Here is a 25,996-nt window from a genome sequence, read left to right as displayed (position 1 = left end):
ACATCCAGTATCAAAATAGAAAATCACTGTTCTCTGCCTTTTTGTAACACCTTGGTTTAGGTGAATATTGCATCACAAGGCTGTTTGCCTCCCCCTCTACACCCAGGCCCACAAAACTAGTTTAGATTATATATGAAATCTGATTAGATTGCAGCTTAACAGAGGGTTGTCATACAGTAGTAGTTGTGCTCAGCTCTTCTCCCCCACCCAAGCGGCATGGGCTTTGTTGATTTTGTAGCCCTCCAACATTTTCATTTTCCCATTGGTACTTACATTGCATCTGCTGTTTTGCATGGCTGTGTGACTTAGCAGATCAAGGAATGGATCTGGCTCCTAGGAGGAGGGAGCCCTTTGAAAAGGCTTCAGTTTACACTGCACAGTGTGTAAGCACGTGAAGAGTGGGACAGAACAACAGTGGCTGTTTCACAGCAGAAAAGTCAGCTTAAATGCACATCAAACCAGAGCCTCAGAGTAAGGTGTTTTCTTCCAGCCTTTTATAAACCATTTTAGAAGGTTATACTATTTCCTATGTGATTCAATAAAAACATTCTTGTCCTAGAAGATTTTACCCTTACAAATACCTGTTTCTGTCAGCAAATTACCTGTATTTCTAACAACTGCACGCAAAACAAATACGTTCTTTTCCCAAGCTTCCTTTTGTTTTGCAGCTGCTCTTCTTTGTAAATGGTACAAATCCCCCATCCATGCCCTTTCCATAATACTATGATCAGAGTTTCTAACTCTTCTTAAATTTACACTTGTAAAAAGAAACTATACAGAATGGAGTGAGATGCACCTGTTGTTTTTTTTTAATTAAGCAAGTGTACCTTCATTCTTAATGTATAGAATCGTAATGTGTGGAATATAGTTTTTAACATGAATATGTACGGGAGCTAGAAGTTACAAACCCACAGAACTTGAAAGTCATGATGCAAAGCAACTGGTTAATTCCTAAGCACTGCTTTTTAGCTGGGATGCTGGTTGAAACTTCAAATGTGTTATCCAGCTGAATAATAAAATTACTCAAGGAATGCTGCTAACACAGCTGTTTTCTTTTAATTTTTCTTGCCCCTATAATGGGAAAAATGTTTAGCATAGTTTGATGGTTTCGCCATTTGAAAAATTGCATTTTAAAGAGTTGTAAAGTCTGCCAATTAATACTGAAGAACTTAGTATTTCTAGAGTTTGCTTTGTTCTGAAAATATGTATTCTCTGTTTGGGAATTCGGTTCTTGAGACTTCTGTGCTTACTGCCATGTCACATTCCAGGCAGCTTTTGTGACTAACAGTAGATTTGGGAATGATTGTATGTGGTCAGACAAAAAGTCCATCAAACGAATATCCCATTTTTGAGAGTGCCTAGTAAAGAACATGAAAACAAGGCAAGGATATATGGCGAGGGTGGGGTACCTCCTCCCCCCTGAGTACTGTCCTAGTCTCTAGTGATTTCTATCTCAGTATTTTGAGCTAGAAAGAGCATTTTTTTTTAATGTTGGATTGATTATTGTTGGTGTATGGTTTGATCTTTTTGTTCTGGACTTGTCCACCAGAAAATGCTTGATCATATTCTATTTAAGGACATTATATTAACTTCCTAGTATTCGGTGGTTTAATTATCTAAGAATTGTCTTCATTTTTATGCTTAAACAATCTTTCAGTCAAAATTGAGAAGTGTTTCACTGGTGTGTTACTGTGCTTTCCTTATTTTTTTTCTCTGTGGTATTGAAACATTAACCATTTTGTCTGGGAGAGAGAAGACTCAGTTTCTATGGTCAGTCGTATGTAAGGAGCTGACGTTCAGTTTCAGCTTACCAACTCTGCACAGTGCATTTATACTTTTCAACATTCTTGAAAGCTGCTGCTTCTGTTTCTTTCAGACTAAGAGTAATGATGACCTCTTAGCGGGGATGGCAGGTGGCGTGACAATGACCAATGGTGTGAAGGCAAAGAAGAGCACTTGTGTATCAACAGCATCTTCAGCATCAGGGACAGCCATGAACAGTCTGGAAAATAAGCCCAAAACTATTGCAGGTAAATGGGTATATTGATTGTTAAAGATGGTAGTTGGGTGACTTTTTATTTTCCTATTGTGTTCTGGGTATCCAGGCTGCCTAATGAAGTGGTCAGGAAGGCCACAGTCAAAGCAATCACCTTCTGTGCTCTTTTCCTGTTTTTTAATAACGTAATTGCCTTTTTGGAGGGTGTTTCTTTTAGTTTTTTCAGTACTGATTATGCAACTACCATATAAACCTAAATCATTAATCTAGAGAATCTAGATTTGTCTAAAATAATTCAGTATATCTAAAAAAAATCCATGACACATGCACTAAATCTTTAAGATGTGATTTGTTGCAGTCAACATTTTGGACATTCTGTGTTGCTTTATAGAAATAAAGTAGGAGTTTTCTGAAGCTGTTAAGAAAAGTGAAATTATTTAGTGTGTTATCAATGTAAGTGGAAATATGTCTTGTCTTCCATTGGTTTGGATTCAGTAATGTTTGCGAAGATGTAAAGCATCTGGAAGTAAAGTCATAATCTCTCCTTGTCTTTATGAAATGAGATGAAAAGAAAAAAACCCTTAACTTTCATTCCAGGAATCATAGTGTGCAATTCATCACTTAAAAGCTTGCATTCAAATCTAGTGGAGAGAGAGAGAGAGAAATCTGAACTTGTAGGAATAGCACTGCTGCAGGTTTTGTACAATTTCTCAGAAGCTGTTGAAGGCAGAAAAAAACTTGCAAATATTTAACTTTAAGGTCTAGATCATTTTCAAAATACTGGTAAAGCAAAGCAATTGGTAAAGCATGTCTCAAAATATAACTACACCAATTCATTATTAAGGTTGTATAAAGATTTACTCTAAATGTATTTTATTAAATGCATTTACCAGTGTGATGCAGAAAATCAGCCACTGTATTGCTGATACAAAACACACAGTCTTCTGTTACAGATACACTATTTTAAATTAATGTTCCTAACTTTCAACAAACATACAGGTACAAGTTCCACAACTAAGCGTAGCACTTCATCTGGAAATAAAGAGTCAAGCTCTTCTAGAGAAAGAATACGCGATCGTTCTCGTTTAAGCCAGAGCAAAAAGCTGCCTTTGACTGGACAGGGGACCAATGATACGGTACTAGCAAAACGCTCCCGTAGTCGCACCAATCCGGAATCTGATATTCGAATGAGCAAGTCCAAATCAGACAATCAAATCAGTGACAAAGCTGCCTTGGAAGCAAAGGTGAACGATCTTTTGACATTAGCAAAAACTAAAGATGTGGAAATCTTGCATCTAAGGAATGAATTAAGGGATATGCGTGCTCAGCTGGGACTTAACGAAGATCAACTTGAAGGTGATGAAAAATCTGAAGAAAAAGAGGCCATTGTTGTCCATCAGCCAACTGATGTAGAGTCTACGTTGCTACAGTTACAGGAACAAAACACTGCCATCCGAGAAGAGCTCAACCAGCTGAAGAATGAGAACAGAATGTTAAAAGACAGACTAAATGCATTAGGCTTTTCTTTAGAACAAAGGCTGGACAACTCGGAAAAACTCTTTGGCTATCAGTCTTTGAGTCCAGAGATTACAGCTGGCAACCACAGTGATGGTGGTGGTACTCTGACATCTTCAGTGGAAGGTTCTGCTCCTGGATCAATGGAAGACTTGTTAAGTCAGGATGAAAACACTTTGATGGACAACCAGCATAGTAATTCCATGGATAATTTAGACAGTGAGTGCAGTGAAGTTTATCAGCCGCTGACATCAAGTGATGATGCCTTAGATGCTCCATCATCTTCAGAGTCTGAGGGTGTACCAAGTATAGAAAGATCTAGGAAGGGAAGCAGTGGCAATGCAAGTGAAGTGTCCGTAGCTTGTCTGACAGAACGGATACATCAGATGGAAGAGAATCAACACAGTACAGCTGAAGAGCTCCAAGCCACACTTCAAGAGCTTGCAGATTTGCAACAAATAACACAAGAGCTAAACAGTGAGAATGAAAGACTTGGAGAGGAAAAAGTAATCCTTATGGAGTCTTTGTGCCAGCAAAGTGACAAGTTAGAACACTTCAGCCGTCAGATTGAGTATTTTCGGTCCCTTTTAGATGAACACCATATTTCATATGTAATTGATGAAGATATGAAAAGTGGTCGCTACATGGAGTTAGAGCAGCGTTATATGGACCTTGCAGAGAATGCTCGGTTTGAGCGAGAGCAGCTGTTAGGTGTTCAGCAGCACTTGAGCAACACTTTGAAGATGGCAGAACAAGACAACAAGGAGGCACAAGAAATGATAGGGGCATTAAAAGAACGAAATCACCACATGGAACGGATTATTGAGTCAGAGCAGAAAAGCAAAACAGCGCTAGCATCTACCTTAGAGGAATACAAAGCCACGGTAGCCAGTGACCAGATTGAGATGAACCGGCTGAAAGCTCAGTTAGAGCATGAAAAGCAGAAAGTGGCTGAGTTGTATTCTATACACAACTCTGGAGATAAATCAGATATACAAGATTTGCTGGAGAGTGTCAGGCTGGATAAAGAAAAAGCAGAAACTTTGGCCAGTAGTCTGCAAGAAGAGCTGGCACACACTCGCAATGATGCCAATCGATTGCAAGATGCAATTGCAAAGGTAGTGTTTAAAAAACTTGTGTTTTGACGTCCATGTACACTATGACTTACTGTTGGTCACTGTAGTTCTTCTAGAAGTAAGGGATTAATTATGAGGTCAGTAGGATTGCAGTAGCATTAGGGTTGATCACTTTCTCTTAACTTTTGTTGTGAAAATGATGGAGGCCTTTTAAAAATTATACGGATACATTCAGTCACAGAGTAACTTTTTTAAAATCCTGGTATTTCAACTCTGTGACTTACTTCAAGGGCCAAACTTAAACAGTATTTAAGATACTGTATGAATTTTGTGCTTAAATTGCATGCTTTCTACAAGAGTTTCAAAGAGTTAGTGCCAAACTGGTGGAAGAGGGATGTCAGTGAGAAAGTACTGGGAGTCAAAGTTTGAAGTGATAACCCAGCTGTTGATGACTTGTAGGACCTTTCACAGGTGTTGAGAGAATATTTTGAGGTTTCAGCTTGTTCAGGTTGGTTCAGTTGACCAACCAATAAAATAATGATGAAAGCAGAAAAGCGTTTTCTTTCTCCAATCAAGAAATTACTAATTTTTAGGTAGACGGAGATTTTTGCCGAATTTAATTTAATTAAACAAATACATATTTTAGTTTTAAATGGAAAAAAACCCCACCAGCCCTTAACATTCTTATAAGCTTTTTAAAAATTACTGAATATGGCAAATACACATAGTTGGGGTTTTTTACTAATGATCCATCCAGGAGCAGCTTTTATTGAATGGGTTTTGGATCAAAATATGTATTTCTACATCTAGAACAACTGTTTTTACTCATAACTACTTTATCTGATAAATATGTCTACTAGAAGTATTTACCATAATTTAGTATAAAAATAATAATAAAATTTGTTTAATAACTTTAAGTATGCATTTAAGGGTAGGTCTTTCTGATGAGACAATTTATGCCAAATGTAATGTCTAAACTGTGTATTGGTTGCAAATCAACATGTTAGTCATGGTCACCAGCTAGTTAGAATTAACCTTAATTTAGGAGGAGAAAAAAATAAATTAGTAATTGAAGTTGGATGGTGCTATTAAGATAAAAAAATACTGAAACAGATGATTTAAAGCAGGGAATTTTGTCTATTAAAATTGGTGCCTGACTGCACTGACCCACACTAAGCCATAATCTAATTTCTCTTTGTTTTTTCTGACACCCTGTTTTTGCTCTTGGGTTAATGTTACTGTATCTCTGATCCCAGCTTGTTACTTACATTGCAGTTTCATGAGGCAGGATAAAATGGCCTCGATGCCTCTGAAAAGGAAAAGTCTACTACCTCCTCCTTTCCCTGTATTTTTTTTAATTCAGTTCAAAAGCTTGTAAAGACTCCTCTGGGAACTACTTCAACTCACTAATACATCTCACACACAGATGTGAATCCTGCTACTGGGTTAAGGAAGCAAATCATCTCAGAGGTCTGGCAAGCACTAAAATTGATGCACAGAAGAGAGCAGGGTTGTGGGGTTTTTTGCAAGAGAAAGAAAGGGTAAAGAGTTTTTCCTGTGCCACCCCCTCCTTTTTCCGTCGCAGCTAGCTGTTAAATTGGATCAGTTGCTCATGAAGGCACAGCCTTGGTACTATGGTGGTGTTGCTTCACTTGAATACAGGTTACTGCTGTTCGAGTAACTGGGGAATGGTCATAGATTCAGCTTGGGAATGAATGAGTTTTACTCTGGCTCAGGAAAATAGTTGCATTAGAACAATATATTTTGAAAGGCTTACGCTTTACTTCTTGTCCCATACTTTTGTATGGTTGCAGAAATATACTGTAAGTGTGGTAGTTACAAAGTGTGGTTTAAAATGCAGCCAATTTAGTTATGGTAAGATACATTCTGTTTCAGGTTGAAGATGAATACAGAGTGTTCCAAGAAGAAGCCAAGAAACAAATTGAAGACCTCAATGTGACTCTAGAAAAACTTCGGACAGAACTAGATGAAAAAGAGACTGAGAGAAGTGACATGAAAGAAACCATCTTTGAGCTGGAGGATGAAGTAGAGCAGCATCGTGCTGTGAAGCTTCATGACAATCTCATCATATCTGATTTGGAGAGTAAGTGTTACAAGTTTCTCTTGTGAGAGAAATGATAATTTAAGAACAGCTGAAGTAGAATGCTGTAGTAGTGAAAATTTTTTCACTTGTCTTTCATATGTCTGAATTTGAGTCAGACTGGGGTTTGCAGAACCCTTTTACACCGGGGAGGGGAGGAAACCAAGTTGACTTTGCTTTTCCAGTCCTGGTAGTAGGTGGTGTCGGAATGAAAACCTGTGAATTGAGAATAAATAGGAAATCTGATAATGCTGGGTTTAAGTCATTTTTCAAAGTAGAACAACATGTAATTACAGGCTTAATAACAGCGTGTTACTTGTGCATTTTGGAGACCGGATGATTGATTTAGTGTTTTGATGCCTTTTTTTTTTTTTTTTTAAAGAATGCTTGCTCTTTTGAGTGCCTAAATATTAGGAGTTACCATGTAGCTTGAGAATGTGTATAATTAATGTTTTCTCCCACCTGAAGAAAGGTGGTTTTGGTGGACAAATGGGTGATTGGAGGCCATTCACAAATGGCTTTCAGTTACAAATGTCAGAGCTGACTTGGCAAAACAGATGTATTGTATATCTCTTCCTGTGTAGATTTTTCTTAAGTGACAAAACTGAAGTGTGAACCTAAAAGTGAATCTGACAAACTTCAAGCATGTTTAGAATAAAACTTTACCTGTTGACTCTTGCCACCATACAAGAAATGGCTGAGGCTTATAATGAAATTCATGTTTACTATATACTTGTCTAGCTGTCTGTGCCTTAGTTTCCTCTCTGATCTACAAGACCTGCTCAGACATTCCTACCACAGGCTGGAATTCTGCAAGTAGTCTACATCTAAATAAGAACTTGGGCAACTGTACCCTGGCAAGTTATATTTGCACAGTGCTACTTACAGTATTAAAATATCTGCTGTTCTTCTATGGTATACAAAGACAAAACAAGATAGCAAAGGCGCCAAAGCATGATCCCTTTTAGCAGCAAGAGAAATATTCATAGAATGGATTTTTAAATTGGTGTGCTATGAAGAAAAGGTACTGTCTTAAGCAAGCTATATTGTTTATTCAACTGAAGCTTAGTGGCTTTAGACATGTGGCTGTTGGTTTCTGTAAGCAACCCTTCTTTATCTTGAAAGGCAATCGCTGTTTCTCTTTAAAAAATTGCTTTAGGTTTTTATTCTGCAATATTTTTTTTTCTCTTTCTGTGCCAAAACCCAAGACAGACGTTTACGTGGGAGCAGGAGTTCAGGCACACAGTCGGTAACTCTTGGTTCCTGAAGTTGTTTTGTAGTAAAGGCTTAAATGGTTGAACACTTTTCTACTTGCACTGCTCTTTCCATTAACTGAAATACAAGAAACAGCACCATAGTCAAGTAAACATGTAGGTATCTGCCCAGCAATACCTGATTACAAGGCAGCTGTAATTTTTAGATGCTTCTGTTTTGGGGGTACAAAACGGCTATCAGGTATTTCACTTAAACTGGTAAAAGGTGAGGAAGAAAAACCTCTGGCTGGGCAGAAATTTTCAACAGAAATTGCAACAGTCTTTGTTACTCATTGCTCTTGAAATAGTTTGGAAAATGGAACCGTGCTAGCTGATGGCCTGGCGTGGTCCTTCAGGGAAGAAATCCGTGATTGAGTTCTAGGCAGGAACGAGGGTGGCATCTAGTGGCGGTAAGAAAGGATGGCACCTGAGGAACAGTTAAATACATTTAAAGTCTAAATTTAAAGACATTTAAAATAGTTTTTTCTGACCACGTTAAAATGCTGTTCATTATGGGTTCATAATTAAACCCGGTGGTCGCTTCTAAGTAGTGACAGCAAAGAACAGAGTTTCAGAAAATCTGAGACTTGGTGGAGGTAGTACATAAAATGTCTAAAAACCAGAATTCTAATAATTAAAGTGACAGAAAAGCACGTCTTAGTAGTAGTAAGTTCTGTTATGCTGACCAGCCTTGTGGTCAGTTCTGGTATTCTGTCAGCCAAATATATAATGCCTGTGCTTTTACATGTGGGGAATTTAGCATAGACCTAGGTATTATAAAGCGCTAGTTACAAGAATGGTGCTTTTTTCAGCCTAAATAAGGGTAATAAAGAACTGTAAAGGTTGCCTTTAAAGAAAGTGAACTTTTTAGATTTAAAGATATGAGGAAATCTAACCCACCCTGTAAAATCCCAAGTGAAAAAGTAAGGATGTCCGGACAACAGATAAATGACGGGTGATAGGTAGTGATGCAAAATTATCACTTAAAGACTTCCCAAAAGACAGACTTGACGGTTAGGAGAAAGGTGCCTCATAGCTGAGGTGGTGAGTACTCCTTCCATTTAATGGGTAATCAACACCAAATGGTAACGTAGGAACGTGGAGTGCTCCAGCACTGGTACTTGGGGTACGCCCTCTTGCGGGGTTTCCAAACACCAGAAAGAAGCACAATGAACATATAATGAAACATTTTTCACAGTAATCGGAATAATTGACCCATCACAGGACCTGGGATGCGCGTGGTGCAGGTGGTAGGACGCACATCGTGCTGTGCATCTCGGGTGGCCGCGGCAGCTAAACGCGTTCCTGATGGGAAAGGGGGTTTTAAAGCATAGTGCTTCTGTATGGCATCTAAAAAGTGTAAGAAAGATTAAAATTCCCTGTATGTTTTATACCCTCGCTGGGGTGTAAATGAGCCGAAACAACGTGAGGCGGCGGCGTGTGGGTGCTGCCGGGCGGGGCGGCAGGCCGCTAGGGGGCGCTGCGCGGGGGGTCGCTGCCCTGGTTGGCGCGCATCCGCCGCCGCGCGCCGCTGCCTGTTGTCTCGGTGCCTGAGGGGAGAAGAGCAAGCAGCTAGTAAGAGTTTGCGAGGCGTTTTTATTACGGCAGAACTTGTTTCCTGACTTACAGCAAATGGATATTTGTAGGTTAGTTCGTCACCAGTCAGATGCTTCTTCTGAAGCTTGAAAATACATGAGGTGCATTGGCTAAACATACCAAGGCTCTCAGTCCATATCTATTTAAGTCAGTAAACTTTTTTGAGCAAGGGTTAGGTGAGCAAGAAGGGTGATATATCTAATGTACTGTGAATAAATAGTTCTCTTATGGAGCTAGCAGTGTTAGGTTTTAATTCTGCTATATCTCATTTTGAAAAGGATATTCACAGTGGTCATGGGACTGAATTTTTACATCACCATATTTAGGCCTTTTCTACCATAGTGTTGGAGAAGTTAATTGAATGATAGTTTTCTAATTGGTAGTATATTTTCTGCTAACATTGGACCCTTACATTCAGTTTGCTTGGTGGAATTCTTGCTAATAGCATGTATAGACCTATTGTCTGACAGTGCTGAACTCAAAAGCAAGATTGATATGCAAATTGCCTGAGCTTTGGTATATTTGTAACAAGTCTCTCTTCCTTGTATAAGGAAGCTATAATTTGTAAATTAACTATAATGTTGGGCACTACTCTATGTAGATGTGATTGTACTGGGATAGCCGTTTCTATACTAAAAAATTGAAATGCTATCCTGGTGTAAGGCAAACCAATGTAACTAGTTTAAAAAACTAGTACAAAAAAGGGGGAGACTGGATGATGGTAGAAGTACCTGACCTACCATACTGAAACCTGCAGCATATACAGGTGGAAAGGGTTTGTGTGTGTTAGAGAGGAATAATGGAGGTTGTGAGGATGCAGAAAGGAAGGAATACCACAAAGCATCTGCACAGAGAATTGCTGCCTGTGTACCTATTTTGCCTACTTGAATTTTCAGGCTGTAATTCGTGACACAATGTGAAGAATAGTTCAGGCTGCAAGAGGTGAAATCACTTACCTTAGTCTTAATTTCTCACTATGTTTCAAATTCAGTTGCAATCCAGTAATTCTTTTGAGGTGGCTTGTTTTTCTTAAATCTCTTTGACTGGGGGAGAAGATGGTTTCCAACAACTGCTATAAAGTGCTCTGTATTGTTTATAGCAACTGCAGAATATCGAGACCATTGTGTTTTACTTCAAAGCATAAATATACTAAAACTTAATGGTGCGTTTCATATCTCACAAAAGCTCAAAACAATGGCGTTACACAAGCTTTAACTCTGGATGCATTTATAGTTTCTCATTTGTGGTTATTTTTGGATGAACTATAGCTTGCTTTTAGTAGTACAACAAATTTTATTTTTAAAAACATATTTTCTTTGAACTGTCTCTAAAAAAGAAAATGGTCATCCACTAGATTTTGTTTCAAAATGCTACTGGAAGCTCTCTAGGGCATGTTGACTTGCTGTCACTGTTGAAAGTTACCTAATTTGCAGCGGGGGTTTTTTTAGCATGTGTTCAATGGAAAAAAGCGTGGGGAGGGGGGAATGACTTTTATAACTTTAACCTAAAGCTGGCATCTCAGTGCTGACTTGAGCTCAAACAAGTTGCGTGTACAGAGACAAGCTAAAACTTGGAGGGCCATGCTTAAATATCATGGTAGCATGAGATCTGAGTGGCTCACTGTTAGGCTTATCTTCAAAGCTTAAAGATCAGCTAGATACATCTTAAAATGTGCAGTCTTACAAGGAAGAGATAAATACAGAAATATCTGTCTAATTTTAGTGTTGCAAGTTTTCCAAGCCTGAAAGGTTATCATGTTTTCAGGCCAACTGAGGTTTACATCATTCTGTAAAGAAATCAGCTGTGGCGTTAAAAGCCTCTGTACTTGTGACTGTTGAGGCAAAACTTAGGAATTCCTTCTGATGAAGAAACCAAAAGGAATTCCATGGAATACTGAAATGTTCTTACGAGCTGAATGTACACATCAGCATAAATCAGCTTAAATCCATTCTTAGTCCTTGTTACATCTGTTTTAAACATACTTGAAATGCTTACTATTGCATTTAGCCTGCCATAGCCTCATTTTTATTGTTAAGAAAAGCCCTTTGACAAAAGTCAAGTACTGAAGTTGTAGGCTGCCTTGGGAAGGCATTGGTCGGTATTGGTAGAACAAGTGACTTTGAATAAAACTTGGTTTAATGGATTTCCTGTGACCTGATACCCAAATAAAAGCACTGGAAAGGTTTTTTTCATGTTAGAAATTGAGCCACGACACTTTACTGTATCAGTCTGCCTGTATGAACGTACATACCTACATACCTATCTTCTGACTATTCAAACATTTATTATGCAGTTTAACAGATTTTCTTTTACCAGAGTTTTGTATTTTGAACAACTAAATGTGTTGGGCACCTTCAGTCTTTTTGTGGAAAGAGCATTCTAATACACAGGGAAAATACATGTTTCCAGCAGGTCTTGGAATAGTGAACCTGAACAAAAAAGTGCATGCGTTCAGTTGGCCTATCATTTTTACAGTTTAGAGATAGCTGTAGAAATAGAACATCCCCAAATCCAAGGATCAGTGAAGTGACATGCTAATTGTTCTTCTTCATTAGTTGCTTAGTTATATATAGTTATAAGAATGGAATAATCAATCACATTGTCCTTACGTATTGAATAAAGTAACAGATGAACAATCATTGTAGCCAGTCTACTGGAGGAGCTGGTGGTGATCGAGCTGCATACTCTTGTGTAGCTGCTGGCAGATTTAGGGGATCATCTCTTTCAAAGCATGATCTCATAGACTGTTTGTCCTTTTGCTGTAAATATAGCTTCAACTTCAAATAGTAGCTTGATAGACAAGAATGTAAGATTCTTCAGGACATGAGTAGAATTTTATCCCCATTGAAGGTATGGCTGTTAGTGTTACGTCAGCTGCTTTGTGGCAGGGAGTAAATTGTGAATCCAAAGACTTAGTGTAGCTGCAACTTACATTTGAAGAGTGAAAAACCCAGGCATCCATGTTTTTAGGTTCCTTCCATGTTAAGTTACCTACCATATTTGCTCTTTGTTATTGCTTTATGATTTTAGTATTGTGAAGGGTAGAGGACAAATTGGGATTTGTAAAACAATTGAGTTTACTGTTCCACTCACCAGTCATAACGAAACATGTACCTACTGATACTTGCTGTCAAATTATTTCTGCTCATACGATTTTTCTCCTCATGGCTATGGTTATAAAAATGTATTCTATGAGTAGGTTTTTAAAAGCAATGGCAGGTTTTATACTCTTTTTTTTAAGTAAATAGATCCCTGACTAAGATCTTACAGAGAATTTGACTTTCTTTCCAGATACAGTTAAAAAACTTCAGGACCAAAAGCATGACATGGAAAGGGAGATAAAGAATCTTCACAGGAGACTTCGGGTAGGTTAAAACCTAAAAACTGAAAAAATTGCAAACTTGGAATGTCATAAGACCTGCATGGGAAATTGTGAAAAGATAGTATGGTTAGATGTAATACCATTAAAACAACTGTTTCTGAGAGACGGGCATCATGTGGGAATATATTTACTAAGCTACAGACACCAAAGGATTAATTTCTGAAAAATTCTCGGTATCTCAAAGATTCGGCATTGGGCTTAAAAGAAAATGTTCCTGTGTCTTCAGATGCCCAGTTTAATTTCCACCCCCACCCCCCCTCCACTTTGAAAATGTTCTTTGTTTCTAGAAAAGAAATTCATCACCTTGGAAGTCTAGTTATTTCCAGCAAAACTTCCTCAATTTTACGTGTAAATTAGGTTGTGCCTAATGTCAGAGATGAGCACCTGTAAATTTTTTCCTGTAGCACCACAGGGAAGCTATGAATAATAAGAATAATTTTTATTTTTAACTCCAGAATTCTTGCTGCTTTCAGTTTAAAGCTTTATGTGCTTATAGGAGGAGTCAGCAGAATGGCGTCAGTTCCAGGCTGATCTACAGACTGCAGTGGTTATAGCGAATGATATAAAGTCTGAGGCCCAGGAAGAGATAGGAGACCTGAAGCGCAGATTACATGAAGCTCAGGAGAAAAATGAGAAGCTCACTAAAGAGTTGGAGGAAATAAAGTCACGCAAGTATGCAAAAGACAACAAGGATTATTGTCGCTTTTGTAGGGGTGGTACAATTTTGGAAATCCAATATTTTAATTATTATTGAGACCCTGGAAGTTTGTAAATCCTTTCACTGTGAGGATGTGTATTTCAACAAGCTGCTTTACGTGGGGTTTTGGGGTCATATTAGGTAAACTTATGAGAACAATATATGTTTCCTTGTACTGTAATTCATCCAAGAATATTCATTTTGGAACTTTTGCAAAACCAGGTTGGAGGATTTTTTCCCATATAACAGCTGGACGTGACTTAACTTCCCTTAGTGTGAAAAACAAGTACTGTTGGCTTTTCTCTACCTTCGTTAATACTTCTTATTAGCAGCCAAGGCTTTTGGTATGGTTAAAAATACAGCCAGATTTTTAGCTGAGAAGAAACCCTCATCTGATTCTGCATATAGCTTGTATTGTTTTCTTTCCACTGGTAATTCTTCTGTGAATAATTAGAGATACTTTTGAGTATAAAACCATTTTTTAATAAAAATCATTCAAACTGCATTGCACTGTGGCTTGAATTAGGCACTGCAGTTATTTAGAAACTGAATTGTATGTCTTTCAGAAGTCCTGAAATCTGTAGAACAGGAACATCTTGGACAGCACCATTTGAATCCTGACTACATTGTCTCTAGGGATTAAATACATGTATAGCTTACAATTACAGTAATTAAGGTTGTATATATATAAAATGATATTTTTTTTTCCACATGGATGGGCATTTTATAGGATGCATTACACAACCCAGCATCCAGTAGGGTATGAGATAGTGCAGGCTATGGAACTTGGGGAAAAGCTGATGGTAGGAAGAGCAGACCGTTTACACTGAAAATGGAAAATTATCTGGATGAGTGGTGGGCGTAAAGCATCTTATCTGAAATGAGATCACCAAACTAAGTAATGTGAACAATTCTTTACTAATACATTTCAGCCAGAATTGTAGTTGTTCAATTACTGCTTGCAAGTGAACCTTTGAGGTTACAGTTGCACTTTGAAGGTAGAACTGGCTTGCTGATTCCAGTCAGTATATTCACGCTTATCTAGACACAAGTGTCTTCTGAGTTTTGATTTGCTGCAGACAAAGAACAAAGAGGCAATTGAATCAGTTTACTTGGAAGTGGTATAGCTACAGTATTGGATGGAAGGTGTCAGAAAAGTCTATCACAGTGTCTGAAGCAAAAGTCAATGTTTAATTATTGCAGACTAGAAAATAGGTTGCTTCAAACAATTCTTGTGAGTGACACTAAATACAATAACCGCCATAAATATTCTGTACTAAACATCTAATGTATTTTTTTAATGGGTTCATATGCCGCCTAAAGATGTGTGCCAGCAATGTATTCTTACCTCCTTAGTATTCTGTTTGTTTTCTGTTTATGCAGGTGGGGAAAAAAAATCTCCCCTTTGAGATGGCTATTTCCATATGAAATGGTGAAATCCTTAAGGCTTAATTTTTTTTTTTTGCGTGTGTGTATGTGAGAGATAGGAGCAGGAATTAAGCTTTAAATCAAGTATTGATTTGATAGACTCTTCACCTGGTGCTTAAGTTGCTGACTAATAGTAAGAATTATTAGTAAGAACAGTGATAATTTAGGTTGATAATCTATTTCTAAATTACAGTGGAAAGAAAACTAGGTTAATGTAACCTATTTGGTTACATTATTGGACCAATTTGGACCATAGATTTTAATATGACTTCAAATTTGTGTTGATTTTTTTTTAAGGCTTTGCACGTTAAAATGTTTTTTAAATTACTTAAATGGGCTGCATATTGATTTCAGGCAGGAAGAGGAACGTGGTCGAGTGTACAATTACATGAACGCTGTAGAGAGAGATTTGGCAGCTCTGAGACAAGGAATGGGCCTGAGTCGCAGATCATCCACCTCCTCGGAGCCAACTCCTACTGTAAAAACACTCATCAAGTCATTTGACAGTGCCTCCCAAGGTAATTATTTTCAACCCCATGTAGTAGCTGTACCAAGTTACGAATTATCATATGTTGACAGGGACACTTCTAATGGCTTAGCTAATTCAAAGCTAAGTTAATTTATTGTACTATCATGACCTATAAGTGATGGCTGAAACAAACCAACCTAAACTAGATTGCACAACAGATTGTTCGCTGTGGTTAAGTACAAACATCCTTTTTTTGTCTTGTCTTTTTTTCTTTTCTTTACTGTCACACTGCCAATGACTCATAGGCTAGATGCTTTGATTCAGTGCTCCCATATATTAGAAATACATAAACACATATTATACACATAATTATAGCTGGAAGCACAGCTGATTTTAGCCTGACTATGAAATTGTGAACTTAATGTGCCAAATTAAGCGTTCTAAAAATCATGTAATAGCTAGAGCTGAGTTTCTTTCTTTTAATAACTTATATTCTTACAGTCAAAGTGCTGATGAAAGTCAAAAGTAAGGTCCAGCCAGTATCACCTATTAAAAGATATGGGGAATATTTTCTAAAATTAAAGGGATCGCACTGCTGAGACAATTGACTTTACTATAATTCTGATTGTGGAAACAGGTGCTGTTGTCCTCTCAGAATAAGGAATCCAAGTCATTATCCTGAAATAAGAAACACTTGGGTTTTAGCTTTGACTACATATGAGACCTTGTATGATTAAAATATTTCCCTTGCCAGGTCTTTGGGGTTTGAATTTCATTTATGCTAATGTCACTGTAAGTCTAGGGTGTAAAAAAGCTCAGTCTGAAGTAGACTGTATTACCAGAGAGTACTGTACTGTGCGTGGCAAATCTACTTTTAATTGCTTTTGGCCTGAAAATTTAAGGTATAGAAGCATCTCTATATTATTTGGTGATACTGTAAATGGTTCTGTTTCTATCCTTGTTCTCTTTGTTCATAGGTATTAACAGTTTTTTTACTTTCCTAGTGTTAATTTAGGTTAATCTGTTATTGGATAAAGGTGCTTTCTTGCCAGAGTTAGTTTGGTAAAGTGATAAATCCCCTCTCTCTTCTTTTTAGTCGTCTATTTCAATATTTATTTTATGCTGATATCTGTCTTCTTCCTCAGCATTCATGTCTAATCACTCTGTTAAATAATCAGTGACTGATTCACCAATTCAGTATGTCTGTTTTCATACATTTTTAAACACATTATTTGTTCAGTCCCAGAATTTCAGGGATATAGTGTTTAGTACCTGTGGCCTCTGATTGGAAACTAGAAAGGAGAAGCAGGTGATATAGGTTATCTTTCTTGTCCTTGGCAGATGCAGGAGCCTGCTACCATCTCTTTAATTATCTGGAGATCATCGTTTACATCTGCCAGGGTAATAGTATCCTGCACCTTAGCCTTGTCCACCCCCATAAACTTTTTTTTACTGTGGATGATATATTCAAGAAAAGGAATGTAATTACAGAGGAGTAAATGTGTAGGCATACTTTTAAATGATTTTGCAGTCAGATACTAATTGAAATTCTGAAAGAATTAATCTGGTAAAACTAGTAATGTGAAGTACAAGGCGAGAGTTCACTGTAACAGCCAGTCTCCTGTTTCACTGCAAAACAATGCAATGCTCATGATGGCTTCCTTTCTGTACTAGTTCCCAGCCCTGCTGCTGCCACAATTCCTCGCACTCCCCTGAGCCCAAGTCCCATGAAAACTCCCCCAGCTGCTGCTGTGTCCCCTATGCAGGTAGGTGTTTCATGACTGCACTTAATCCTTCTTTGTAAAGAAGCGCATGTGAAAATACAGGTGGTAATATACAAATATTGACTGACTTTGGGGGGAAATAATGGTAAAATATTCCCTCAAGTAATTACTAAAATGTTCAGTTTAACAAGAACCACGTTGTAAATACAAGTTTGGGCATAATTTGGAAGTTCTTGTAAATATTCCCAACCATTACTATTCCTGTGCCACTGGGAAGCAGGGGAGGAAAACTTTATCTGCATTCCTTCGTTTTATAGTTGCTGTTTGTCAGTTCTTAGTCCTGTGCCTGGCACGGAAACAGCAGTAATCCCCTTCAGGCAGTGGACTGAAATCTGTGCAGAATCTGTCAGCGATCATCAGTATAAATGTATCCTATGGTGCGTGAGCTTTCGGTATCAGAGCTGACCAGAGAGGAACGAAATAATTGTGAAATGGTTATCTTTGTTCATTTTGTACTGACTGAGAGTTTGGCCAGTCAGTGGTTGTACTGTGTATTTTGTCCTGTCCACTCTGAGGCCTTGTCCATTTGTTCAACTGCTACAGGAGCCTAGGTACGCAAAGATAGCATCATCAGTACTCTAATGCTCAACTCTATAGATTATTGCTGGTTTTATTATGTCACTAGCTGCATGAAGTGAGATTTTGGTGAAAGGTGACAAGTTCAAGGACAAAGCAGATGAGGCTGGTTTCACAAAGAAAAATCAAAAAATGGACTATATGTTTTACTCCTTTAATATTAGTAGTTCTGTTGCCTTCAAGATATTGCTAACCAGAAGTACCAAAACTTGATTTTCACTATAGGTCAGCATAGTGTTTTGGTAATAAATCCTCTCTGTATGAACTGAAGAATCTATATCCATGTAGGCTTTTAGCGGTCAAGGAACAATGCCTGGAAATCTCCTGTGCTCAGACTAGTGCACCTTTTATTAATTTAAGAGTGAATTTCATGAAACATAAATAGCCTTAAAGCAAAGAGAAAGAATTAAATATTTTTTTTTGTGAGAGCTTCTGCTACTTCCTGTGACTCAGTCACACTTGACAGCAGTTTTCTAAAGTACTTAAATGTGACAAGTTCTGTGGCAGATGCTTTGTTCCTATTGATATGTCTTTATATTTCTGTTTATTTCTGTGCTCTTGTAGGAAGTTGCAGACTTAATCTCATGTTCTAAAAGGTTACACCAGGGCTTTGGCAGACAAGACTTTTTGATGAAGCCTAAGGTTTATTTCACTTTATTTACCTGTAAATTAACCATGAACCAACGTAATCTCTTCAAATACTGCAAACCTGCTGAGGTTTACAGCTCTTGTTTGATGTTCTTGATCTGCCAGAATTACTTGAATTTTGAATTCAACTTCTGGTATAGAACCAAGTCATTAACAGCTGGATACTCATTAGTGAGGAACATTGCCTGAAAAACAGAGGAGGGTGGGTAAATGAAAACAGCTTCTATTGTCTGTTTGAAGATAGGTGGTTTTCTTGAAAGTATTTGTAATTATCCAGAAGGCAGCTGGGTTTTGTGACCTCAGTTATGTGAATTGCATTTGAAGAATGTTTTCTGCTCAAGAGAGAAGGGGTTCAGGTTCAAAACTAATTTTCATCATCTTTTCCTTTTCTTTGTTTTCATATAACTACCTTGTTTTCTACTGTTGTGTTCTGTGCATTTTTTATATATATTTTTTGTCTGGTTTTTTTGCTCTTGCAATTGAAAAGTAAGATTTTAATAAGTAGTCACTATGTGAGTTGACCTATCAGCTCCCACCTTACAGAAGTCATCCCTGGTTTAAGAGCCAGGTGGCTCTTAAAAAAGAAGTGGGAGGGTTGATCTCTGTATGGGTGTTGCAATGTTGTCATTAATCTCAGTTGCTTTTAAATGCTATCACAGGGGAAATGCTTACATGGGCACTTACTGAAAAACTGGCATAATTTTGGGGATTATGATAAAGTGGATTGGTTGCAAAAAAGATTTTTCCAAATATAGATGCATTAAATGTGCCCTCTCTGAATTATGTGTATCATTTCATTTTTGTATTGGACTGTGTAATGAATTTCCTCAGTTTTGGAGAGTTCTTGTTTGCTTTGTTTTTCTTTATAATAATACCTGTATGTATAAGGAGATACATTCTTGGATACTTTTTTGCAACTGGAAATAAACAGAAGCCATTCTGCCTTCAGGTCCAAAGCTGTGGTGGAACACAGCTGTTACTCACCTTAGTGATTAGCAATAGTGCAAAACAATTTAGGACTAGAGATTTCAAGAGAATGGTCTTCAGAACCTAAAAACAACCCTGCTGTCTTAGCTGAAAGCTTAGCTGGTCTGCTGTGCCTCCATAGGTGCACTGGCAGGATGTACTTCCTGAAGTGCAAAGTGATCAGGAATTAGGTACCTGGATAGTGGTTGAAGGTCATGTTCCCTTCCATAGCCAACAACAGATATAAGGATGAGAGTCGAAGCAACATATTTGGAGTTTAAGGAATTAGCTTGTTCTGCCATGGTTCTGTCTCAAATGTGAAGTCAGGTATTTGTTCTCCTTTACTTTTTTCCTCACCTGTGTGCTGGAGTTGTTACTGATGTTACAAAATAAAAAAGGAAAAAAATCTGAAAACAGTCACAGGTAACTAGAAGAAACTTTCTCTTCAAACTAGGAATGGCTATGAGAAAAAGTAATTGTTGATGATCTTAGCACCTTTATCTGTTACTGAAATTATGTTATACCAAGACTACTATGTAGAAATGTGTTTCTGTGAACAATTGTCTTCATACATCACATCAAAATTATTCCTTGAAGTTTCTAGCATTTTCTTCTGCTAGACCTCATTGTAGGAGGAATAAGAGGATCACAGATTGCAAGGCACCTTTAGTAATTTCTGTCCCATTTGTAGCTTCAGTGAATAGCCTCAAAAGCATGTGATTCCTCTGAACTTTTGATCCTTTCCTCTGGTGTTGAGGAGTTTGAACAGCAGTGTAAAAGACAAATGGTGTTTAGCAGTTCAGTGAGCTTTAGAATATATTTCTAGTTGAAGAAAGGTATTTGTAAAGGGATTGGTAGGATCTATACATATTTGATTGCCCATCAGATGTGTTTTGGTTTTTAAGTGAAATGAGAAATGGCTGATCTGCAAATTCAGCAAAAGGTCAGCAAAGCAGAAAAGCTTTTAACATTTGTAAAATGTTTCAGGAAAAGTGATTCTGCAAGAGGCTTGTGTACTACTACTATACAGATATACCAAGTGGAACTAGATAAACATTGTGTTGTTCAGTTTCCTCTAATTTGCAGTGTATTAGTCACTACATTACTACTGGTAGTTGTAATATGTAATATGTAATATGTAATACGGAACTAGCAACAGTGAAAGTAAGCCCTGTCTGCAGAGTCAACAGGAGCAAAAAGACAAACAGTTCATTATATAACAAGGAGACAAGACCAGTACACAGCAAGTTATCAATTGAGTAATACAACCACTTTCTGATAATATCATTAAAGGATGTTTGTTTTTAAGTGATATCCGGAAGCTGCAAAAGTGATGAAGGTGTATGGTTATCCAGCACTGTGCCTGCTTACATACCTTTGCTTCCTGGCTGAAGTTCTGTACTATCCTGTCTTTGTGATGACAATCTGAAAGCTAACCAAAATGAAATCTTTTTATTTTAGCTTCATTATGTAGCTATTGTAGTTGTTTCCGGGGGGGGGTGGGGGGGTGGGGGGTGTGGTGTTAGAAAAAATGGTTCTCATTGGTACAGTCCTTGGCTTTTACTTAAATAAAATTAAGTGGGTGAAGTGAACATTAAATGTAATTCAAATCTGAAGTACCAACTCTTATGGGAAGGTGTTGTAGGCACTTCTGTGCATGACTCAAAATCACAGTCACTTTCATCTGCACATTTAAAGGAATAATCTGTGTAATGTATGTGCAGGATTTTTGATATATGAAGTGAGGAAGTTCTTCATACTGTATGTTGGCAATTGTTTTCTCCATTTGATTTCTAGCACAAAAGTATAACTCTGGTTTGACTCTAAACAATGAATAAGTAGCCCTGTAATCCTGCCTGTGCTACAGGATGCTGCAAAGTATATACTGTTAACATTTTTAGTCACAATTTTGGATTTGTCTGTCTTGCCTACATGATTTGGTGTGAGAAATATCTGACCTTTATTATCTTATGAAGATAAGGCTCCTTTAACCTTCTCATCTAATCTTGGGCCAGATGGAGAGCTGAAAGAGTTTTCAGGATAAACACATTACTGAACTAATTATGGTTAAATATTAGAATTCAATAGAAAGGACAGTGTGAATAAAGAATGTACTATAATTTGCAATAGGCTCTTTTAAATTATTAATTTGAAGAAAATAATTGTGGATGGTCTTCCCTGAGTCTTCAGCAACTGAATATGAGTTTGAACAACTGTAAGGTTAGTTGTTGTGTTGTATAGTTCATTTATGTGATCCTAAACAGCTTGCTTCAGTGCTATCCAATGGTTACTAAATTGTTGTGTGCAAGAGTTAACACATCTGTGATTATATACATGCGCTTTAACTGCCAGATGCCATGCATTGCTAAATATTTTATATAAAACTTGAAAATACAAGGATCAATTTGTAGCTAGTTTAGAGCAGAACAGTAAAGTGACCTGAGAAAGAAAAAATAATTATATTTCTCTTTTATTACATATTTGACAAATACTTAGACAAAATATCTGTCTCCAGTTGTTCACAGAGCATCTCAGTTAAATAGGTGGTAAAAAAGCTGTTGATGTTCTGAAGAAAAATATTTTTTTCAGTAGGATTTTTCTTAGCAAAGGGTATTGTGTCACTACACCCAATACACCATTATCCGAATTTCCAGGAAAAGACACAAAGCTGTAAAGACATATGTTAATAACACAAATCAAGCACTAATATCTTGGCTACAGACGTGGTTGTATTAGTTTAAATAAACACATCAAGTTTAACCAAAACAGGTTTGTACAAACAAAATATAAATTAAGGTGGAAATTAATAAAAAAACCTGCAAGTGAATTCACAACTTAATTTGCAACATTGGTTTGAGGAACAAGTTTCAGTGTCTATCTATTCAGATGAGCAAAAGCAACTGGTAAAGAGCCCACACCCTTTTTCACTAAGTATTTTTAAAGGTTCCTTTATTTTTTTAGTTCTTCCAAATCAGTAATAATGTCTATGTGGGTTTCTAAAACTGATTCTGCAATTCAGTTTTTATTTTTTTACCTTCAAATGATACTTGACACAAGTATTTTTCCATTTCAGAGACATTCTATAAGTGGACCAATTTCAGCTTCAAAACCCCTTGCTACACTGACAGACAAAAGACCAAGCTATGCTGAAATCCCTGTTCAAGGTATTGATTCAAGTTCATTCAAACTTTGTTTTTAGCAATGCTATTAATATTTTTTTATTTTACATTTAGTTTAGTGTCCAAAGCATTAGCATTTTATATACTTTTCATTATCAAAATATTTTCATAGACTCATAGGATAACTCACATTCAAGTTTTTATTACTTTGTTTCATCACAGATGGTGGCATGTAATAAAGATGCTTTTTTTTAATTTTCAACAAATGATTGTGTGCTGATAACTCAGCATAATTCTGACAGTTTTTAATGTGTGCACAAACTGAGATCACTTGCAAAATCAAGATAAGATGATTCAGGGACATGTCTTGCAGCTGTCTTCCAGATATTAAAAATACACACTTCTGGGGTTACATTATGCATTGTGCGGTTGCGGTTTTCTTTTTCCCCCAAAATGAAACAAGGAAGATGGTTGGCATTGCATTGCATTGCATGTGAATAACAAAATACAAACTTACTAAGTATTGAATCTTCAGGAGCCAGATGAAAAATTGAATGGAATTGAGTGTTGATTTATCTGTTTCCCAATATTTCCATGTTCTGTGAACTTTGTTTTGTCTCTCAAAACACTGTTCACAATGTGCTCTTCCTGTGAGAATGAATGGCTATCATGTGTTGGGTGTAGCACTCTGATTTATGCCTGCTTTAGGGGGTTTTTTGTAGATGTTTCTCAAGATAATCCCCATATGACTCCAGACTGAATATTTCCTCTCAATTTGGTATTCCCGAGGTCTGATGCTTTCTAAAGGGTTGGGGTGGGTTTTTTGTAGCACTTCATAATAGTCTGTATGTGCCAGATTTCCTTCTTGCTTTTGTTGAATGCATATTGAGGTTATTTGTACAGTGCAGCTGGAGTTTTAATTTTAGAAACTTCGATATTTTTAGGATTATTGAAATGCCTTTCCAAGAAGATAGTTTAGGATTCTTTAATTGTTACAGCGTTCATGGTAGACATAAGCTTAAACACAAAATGAATGGTACGCTTTACATAGTTTTTGTGTTTTCATTAAAGTCAGTTAATGCAGCAGCATTCCAAGAGAATGCGCCAGACGGAATTCCTGTTTACAACAGTATATATTTTTTAAAGTATCTCTGTAGCAATATATGTTTCTTATGTCACGTTTTCAATTAATGAATGAGTTTCACTTCTTTTAATTCTCATTCTTCATTTTCATGGGGTTTCGTGTTTAAATGTTACTGCCTTCCAGGAGTTTCTACATAGGAATATGTAATTTTTTTGTTTACAGTCTAAAGGTTTTATTTGAAGGAATATTTCTTCAATAATAGGAAATAGTTTTGATTTGATGCTACAGAAAATGAATTTTGTTATAACATGTTTTTACTTATGGCAGTAGATAGAACTAATCTTTCTGTATGGTATGTAAAGGCACCTTTTAGACTCCACTGCACGGAGGAGGAAAAAAAAAAGTTGTTTGTTTTTATTTAAAAAATTGAAAAAAACCCAACAAACCAAAGGGAAAAATAATATCACATACAGGACAAAGCAATATGCGTTACCAATCCACATTGTGAATGGCATATTGAGTACTTTTGGCCATGTGCTAAATGGGATTCCTTCCTCAGCCTTTTGGTTTAACAATTCATTTTTTATAGACCAGGGCCAGTGGTTTAATAAAAGGCCTTAGGGGCAGAAGGATTAAGAAGGTCATGATGTTTTCATAGTGAACTTCATTGGTAATGAACAAATTTAGGCCTTCTTTCACACAGATAAAATCAGTTGTTCTCACTAAAACAGCCAAACGCAGGCACTCATAGACAATATTACTCATACCTAAATGTCTTACATTTAACTGGAATCTTTGTTAATGATGTTTTGGTTGTTTTTTTGTTGGTGTTTTTTTTTTTTTTGTCCAGAACATTTGTTGAGAACATCTTCTACCAGCAGGCCAGCATCTTTGCCAAGAGTACCTGCTATGGAAAGTGCCAAATCTATTTCTGGTAATATCACGTTTTTTAGATGAATGGTAAAATTAGGAACTCTCAACACAGCACTTAAAGATCTACTTTACATAGTCAAGAGAGAACTTTGGTCTTTGGACCATCAAGCTCTTGTAAAAACCACTCTTATTTGGATATTTGGACGAGCTTATTTTTTAGCGTTCAGGTATTCTATTGAAGTGTTTGGGGAAAGAAACTAAAGTCCAGCAGCAGAAGAATATTCTATTTTATTGTATCAAGTGGAACTGAAGAGTCTTGTTTTTAATTGTCCATCTAGTGTCCTTATTGGTGGATATACCAGATGGATGAGTACGAGTCATGCATGTAACAGTTGACTTCTGTGTCATCTTTCCTTTTATTACAAATAATTTTGGGGTGCAAGGAATGAGGAAAAAACTGTTCCTAGCTGTTACTTTTTACTGCTTGGTTGTAGGATTTTTATTATTTTTCTTTGAGGCAGAGAGACATACTGCCTTTCCCTAATTATGCACTAACATTTTTGTTTGTGTAAAGAATTACTGTCAGTTGTTTAAAACCATTGGGTTTAAAGGAGGATTGTTCTTTTTAGGTAACAAATTCATAAGTATACGTTATGTAATGCATATAAATGTTTTCCCATATTACTTAGCAAAATGTCTACCCATTCTGTAGAACAAAAGAATGTTTGCAGTGAATCATTTTTAAATAGTCCATTATGTGACTGGCATAACCCATATTCTTCGGTATTACTCAGTGGTTGCAGCACATTGGATGTTAATTTTGGATTTTTTAAAAACAGACATTCTAAACAGAAGCTTATGTTGAGTGTTAGGTTACTATCAAGCTGATATCTCAGTATCAGCAAAGGCTTCTAAACACAAGTCTTTGAGATTAATAGCACAAATAATCTGATACTGTGAAAATGATACTTTCTACAACCTAGGCAGAACTACTTTGAGAGAAGCACTTTTTAAAACCACCTATATTTGAGTAAATGGTTTCAGGAAGAAAATGTGTTTTACATCATCTTGATGTGTTCTAAAAAAAAGTCCACCCAAAAGTGTCTGGTATTTATAAATCAGTGTACTTGCCCCACATCATTAGAAAATAAGTCTCTGATATATGTGGCAAGTTGTATCTTTGATTTGCACAAACATAAAGAATGGTGGCTACTTAGCTATAAAAGGCAAACCTCATACTTTTAACTGGAAATGCTTCCATGTAGAGAAAACATAACCATTCCAAATCTGGTTTTACAAGATGTAGTGCTTGTGCATTTATTCAAAATTACAATTGTTTGTCCTTTGATAAAATGAAGCAAGCTCTGTGGACTGTGGAATGTGACTGAATGGTGTCAGGTCAATCTTTGATATAGTTGAAGAGATTTAATAAA

At 36.9% G+C, this 25,996-nt stretch overlaps 1 protein-coding gene across 2 annotated transcripts in view; it reads left to right on the top strand.

Moving 5' to 3' along the window:
• The window catches only part of SPECC1L (sperm antigen with calponin homology and coiled-coil domains 1 like), a 70,284-nt gene that overhangs the window by 18,933 nt on the left and 25,355 nt on the right, over positions 1 to 25,996 (top strand). For both annotated transcript variants that reach the window (XM_055795217.1, XM_055795218.1), the window contains 9 exons: positions 1,877 to 2,030; positions 2,996 to 4,629; positions 6,484 to 6,691; positions 12,829 to 12,902; positions 13,416 to 13,591; positions 15,399 to 15,562; positions 17,188 to 17,279; positions 22,561 to 22,651; positions 24,541 to 24,624. In XM_055795217.1, the coding sequence (XP_055651192.1) occupies positions 1,877 to 2,030; positions 2,996 to 4,629; positions 6,484 to 6,691; positions 12,829 to 12,902; positions 13,416 to 13,591; positions 15,399 to 15,562; positions 17,188 to 17,279; positions 22,561 to 22,651; positions 24,541 to 24,624 (2,677 nt within the window). The remainder of the gene's footprint in view (positions 1 to 1,876; positions 2,031 to 2,995; positions 4,630 to 6,483; positions 6,692 to 12,828; positions 12,903 to 13,415; positions 13,592 to 15,398; positions 15,563 to 17,187; positions 17,280 to 22,560; positions 22,652 to 24,540; positions 24,625 to 25,996) is intronic.

This window comes from Falco peregrinus, chromosome 2 (assembly GCF_023634155.1).
Source record: "Falco peregrinus isolate bFalPer1 chromosome 2, bFalPer1.pri, whole genome shotgun sequence".
Classification (NCBI taxonomy): domain Eukaryota; kingdom Metazoa; phylum Chordata; class Aves; order Falconiformes; family Falconidae; genus Falco; species Falco peregrinus.
Note: the sequence above shows the minus strand (reverse complement) of the source record. Positions and strands in the feature narration are given on the sequence as shown.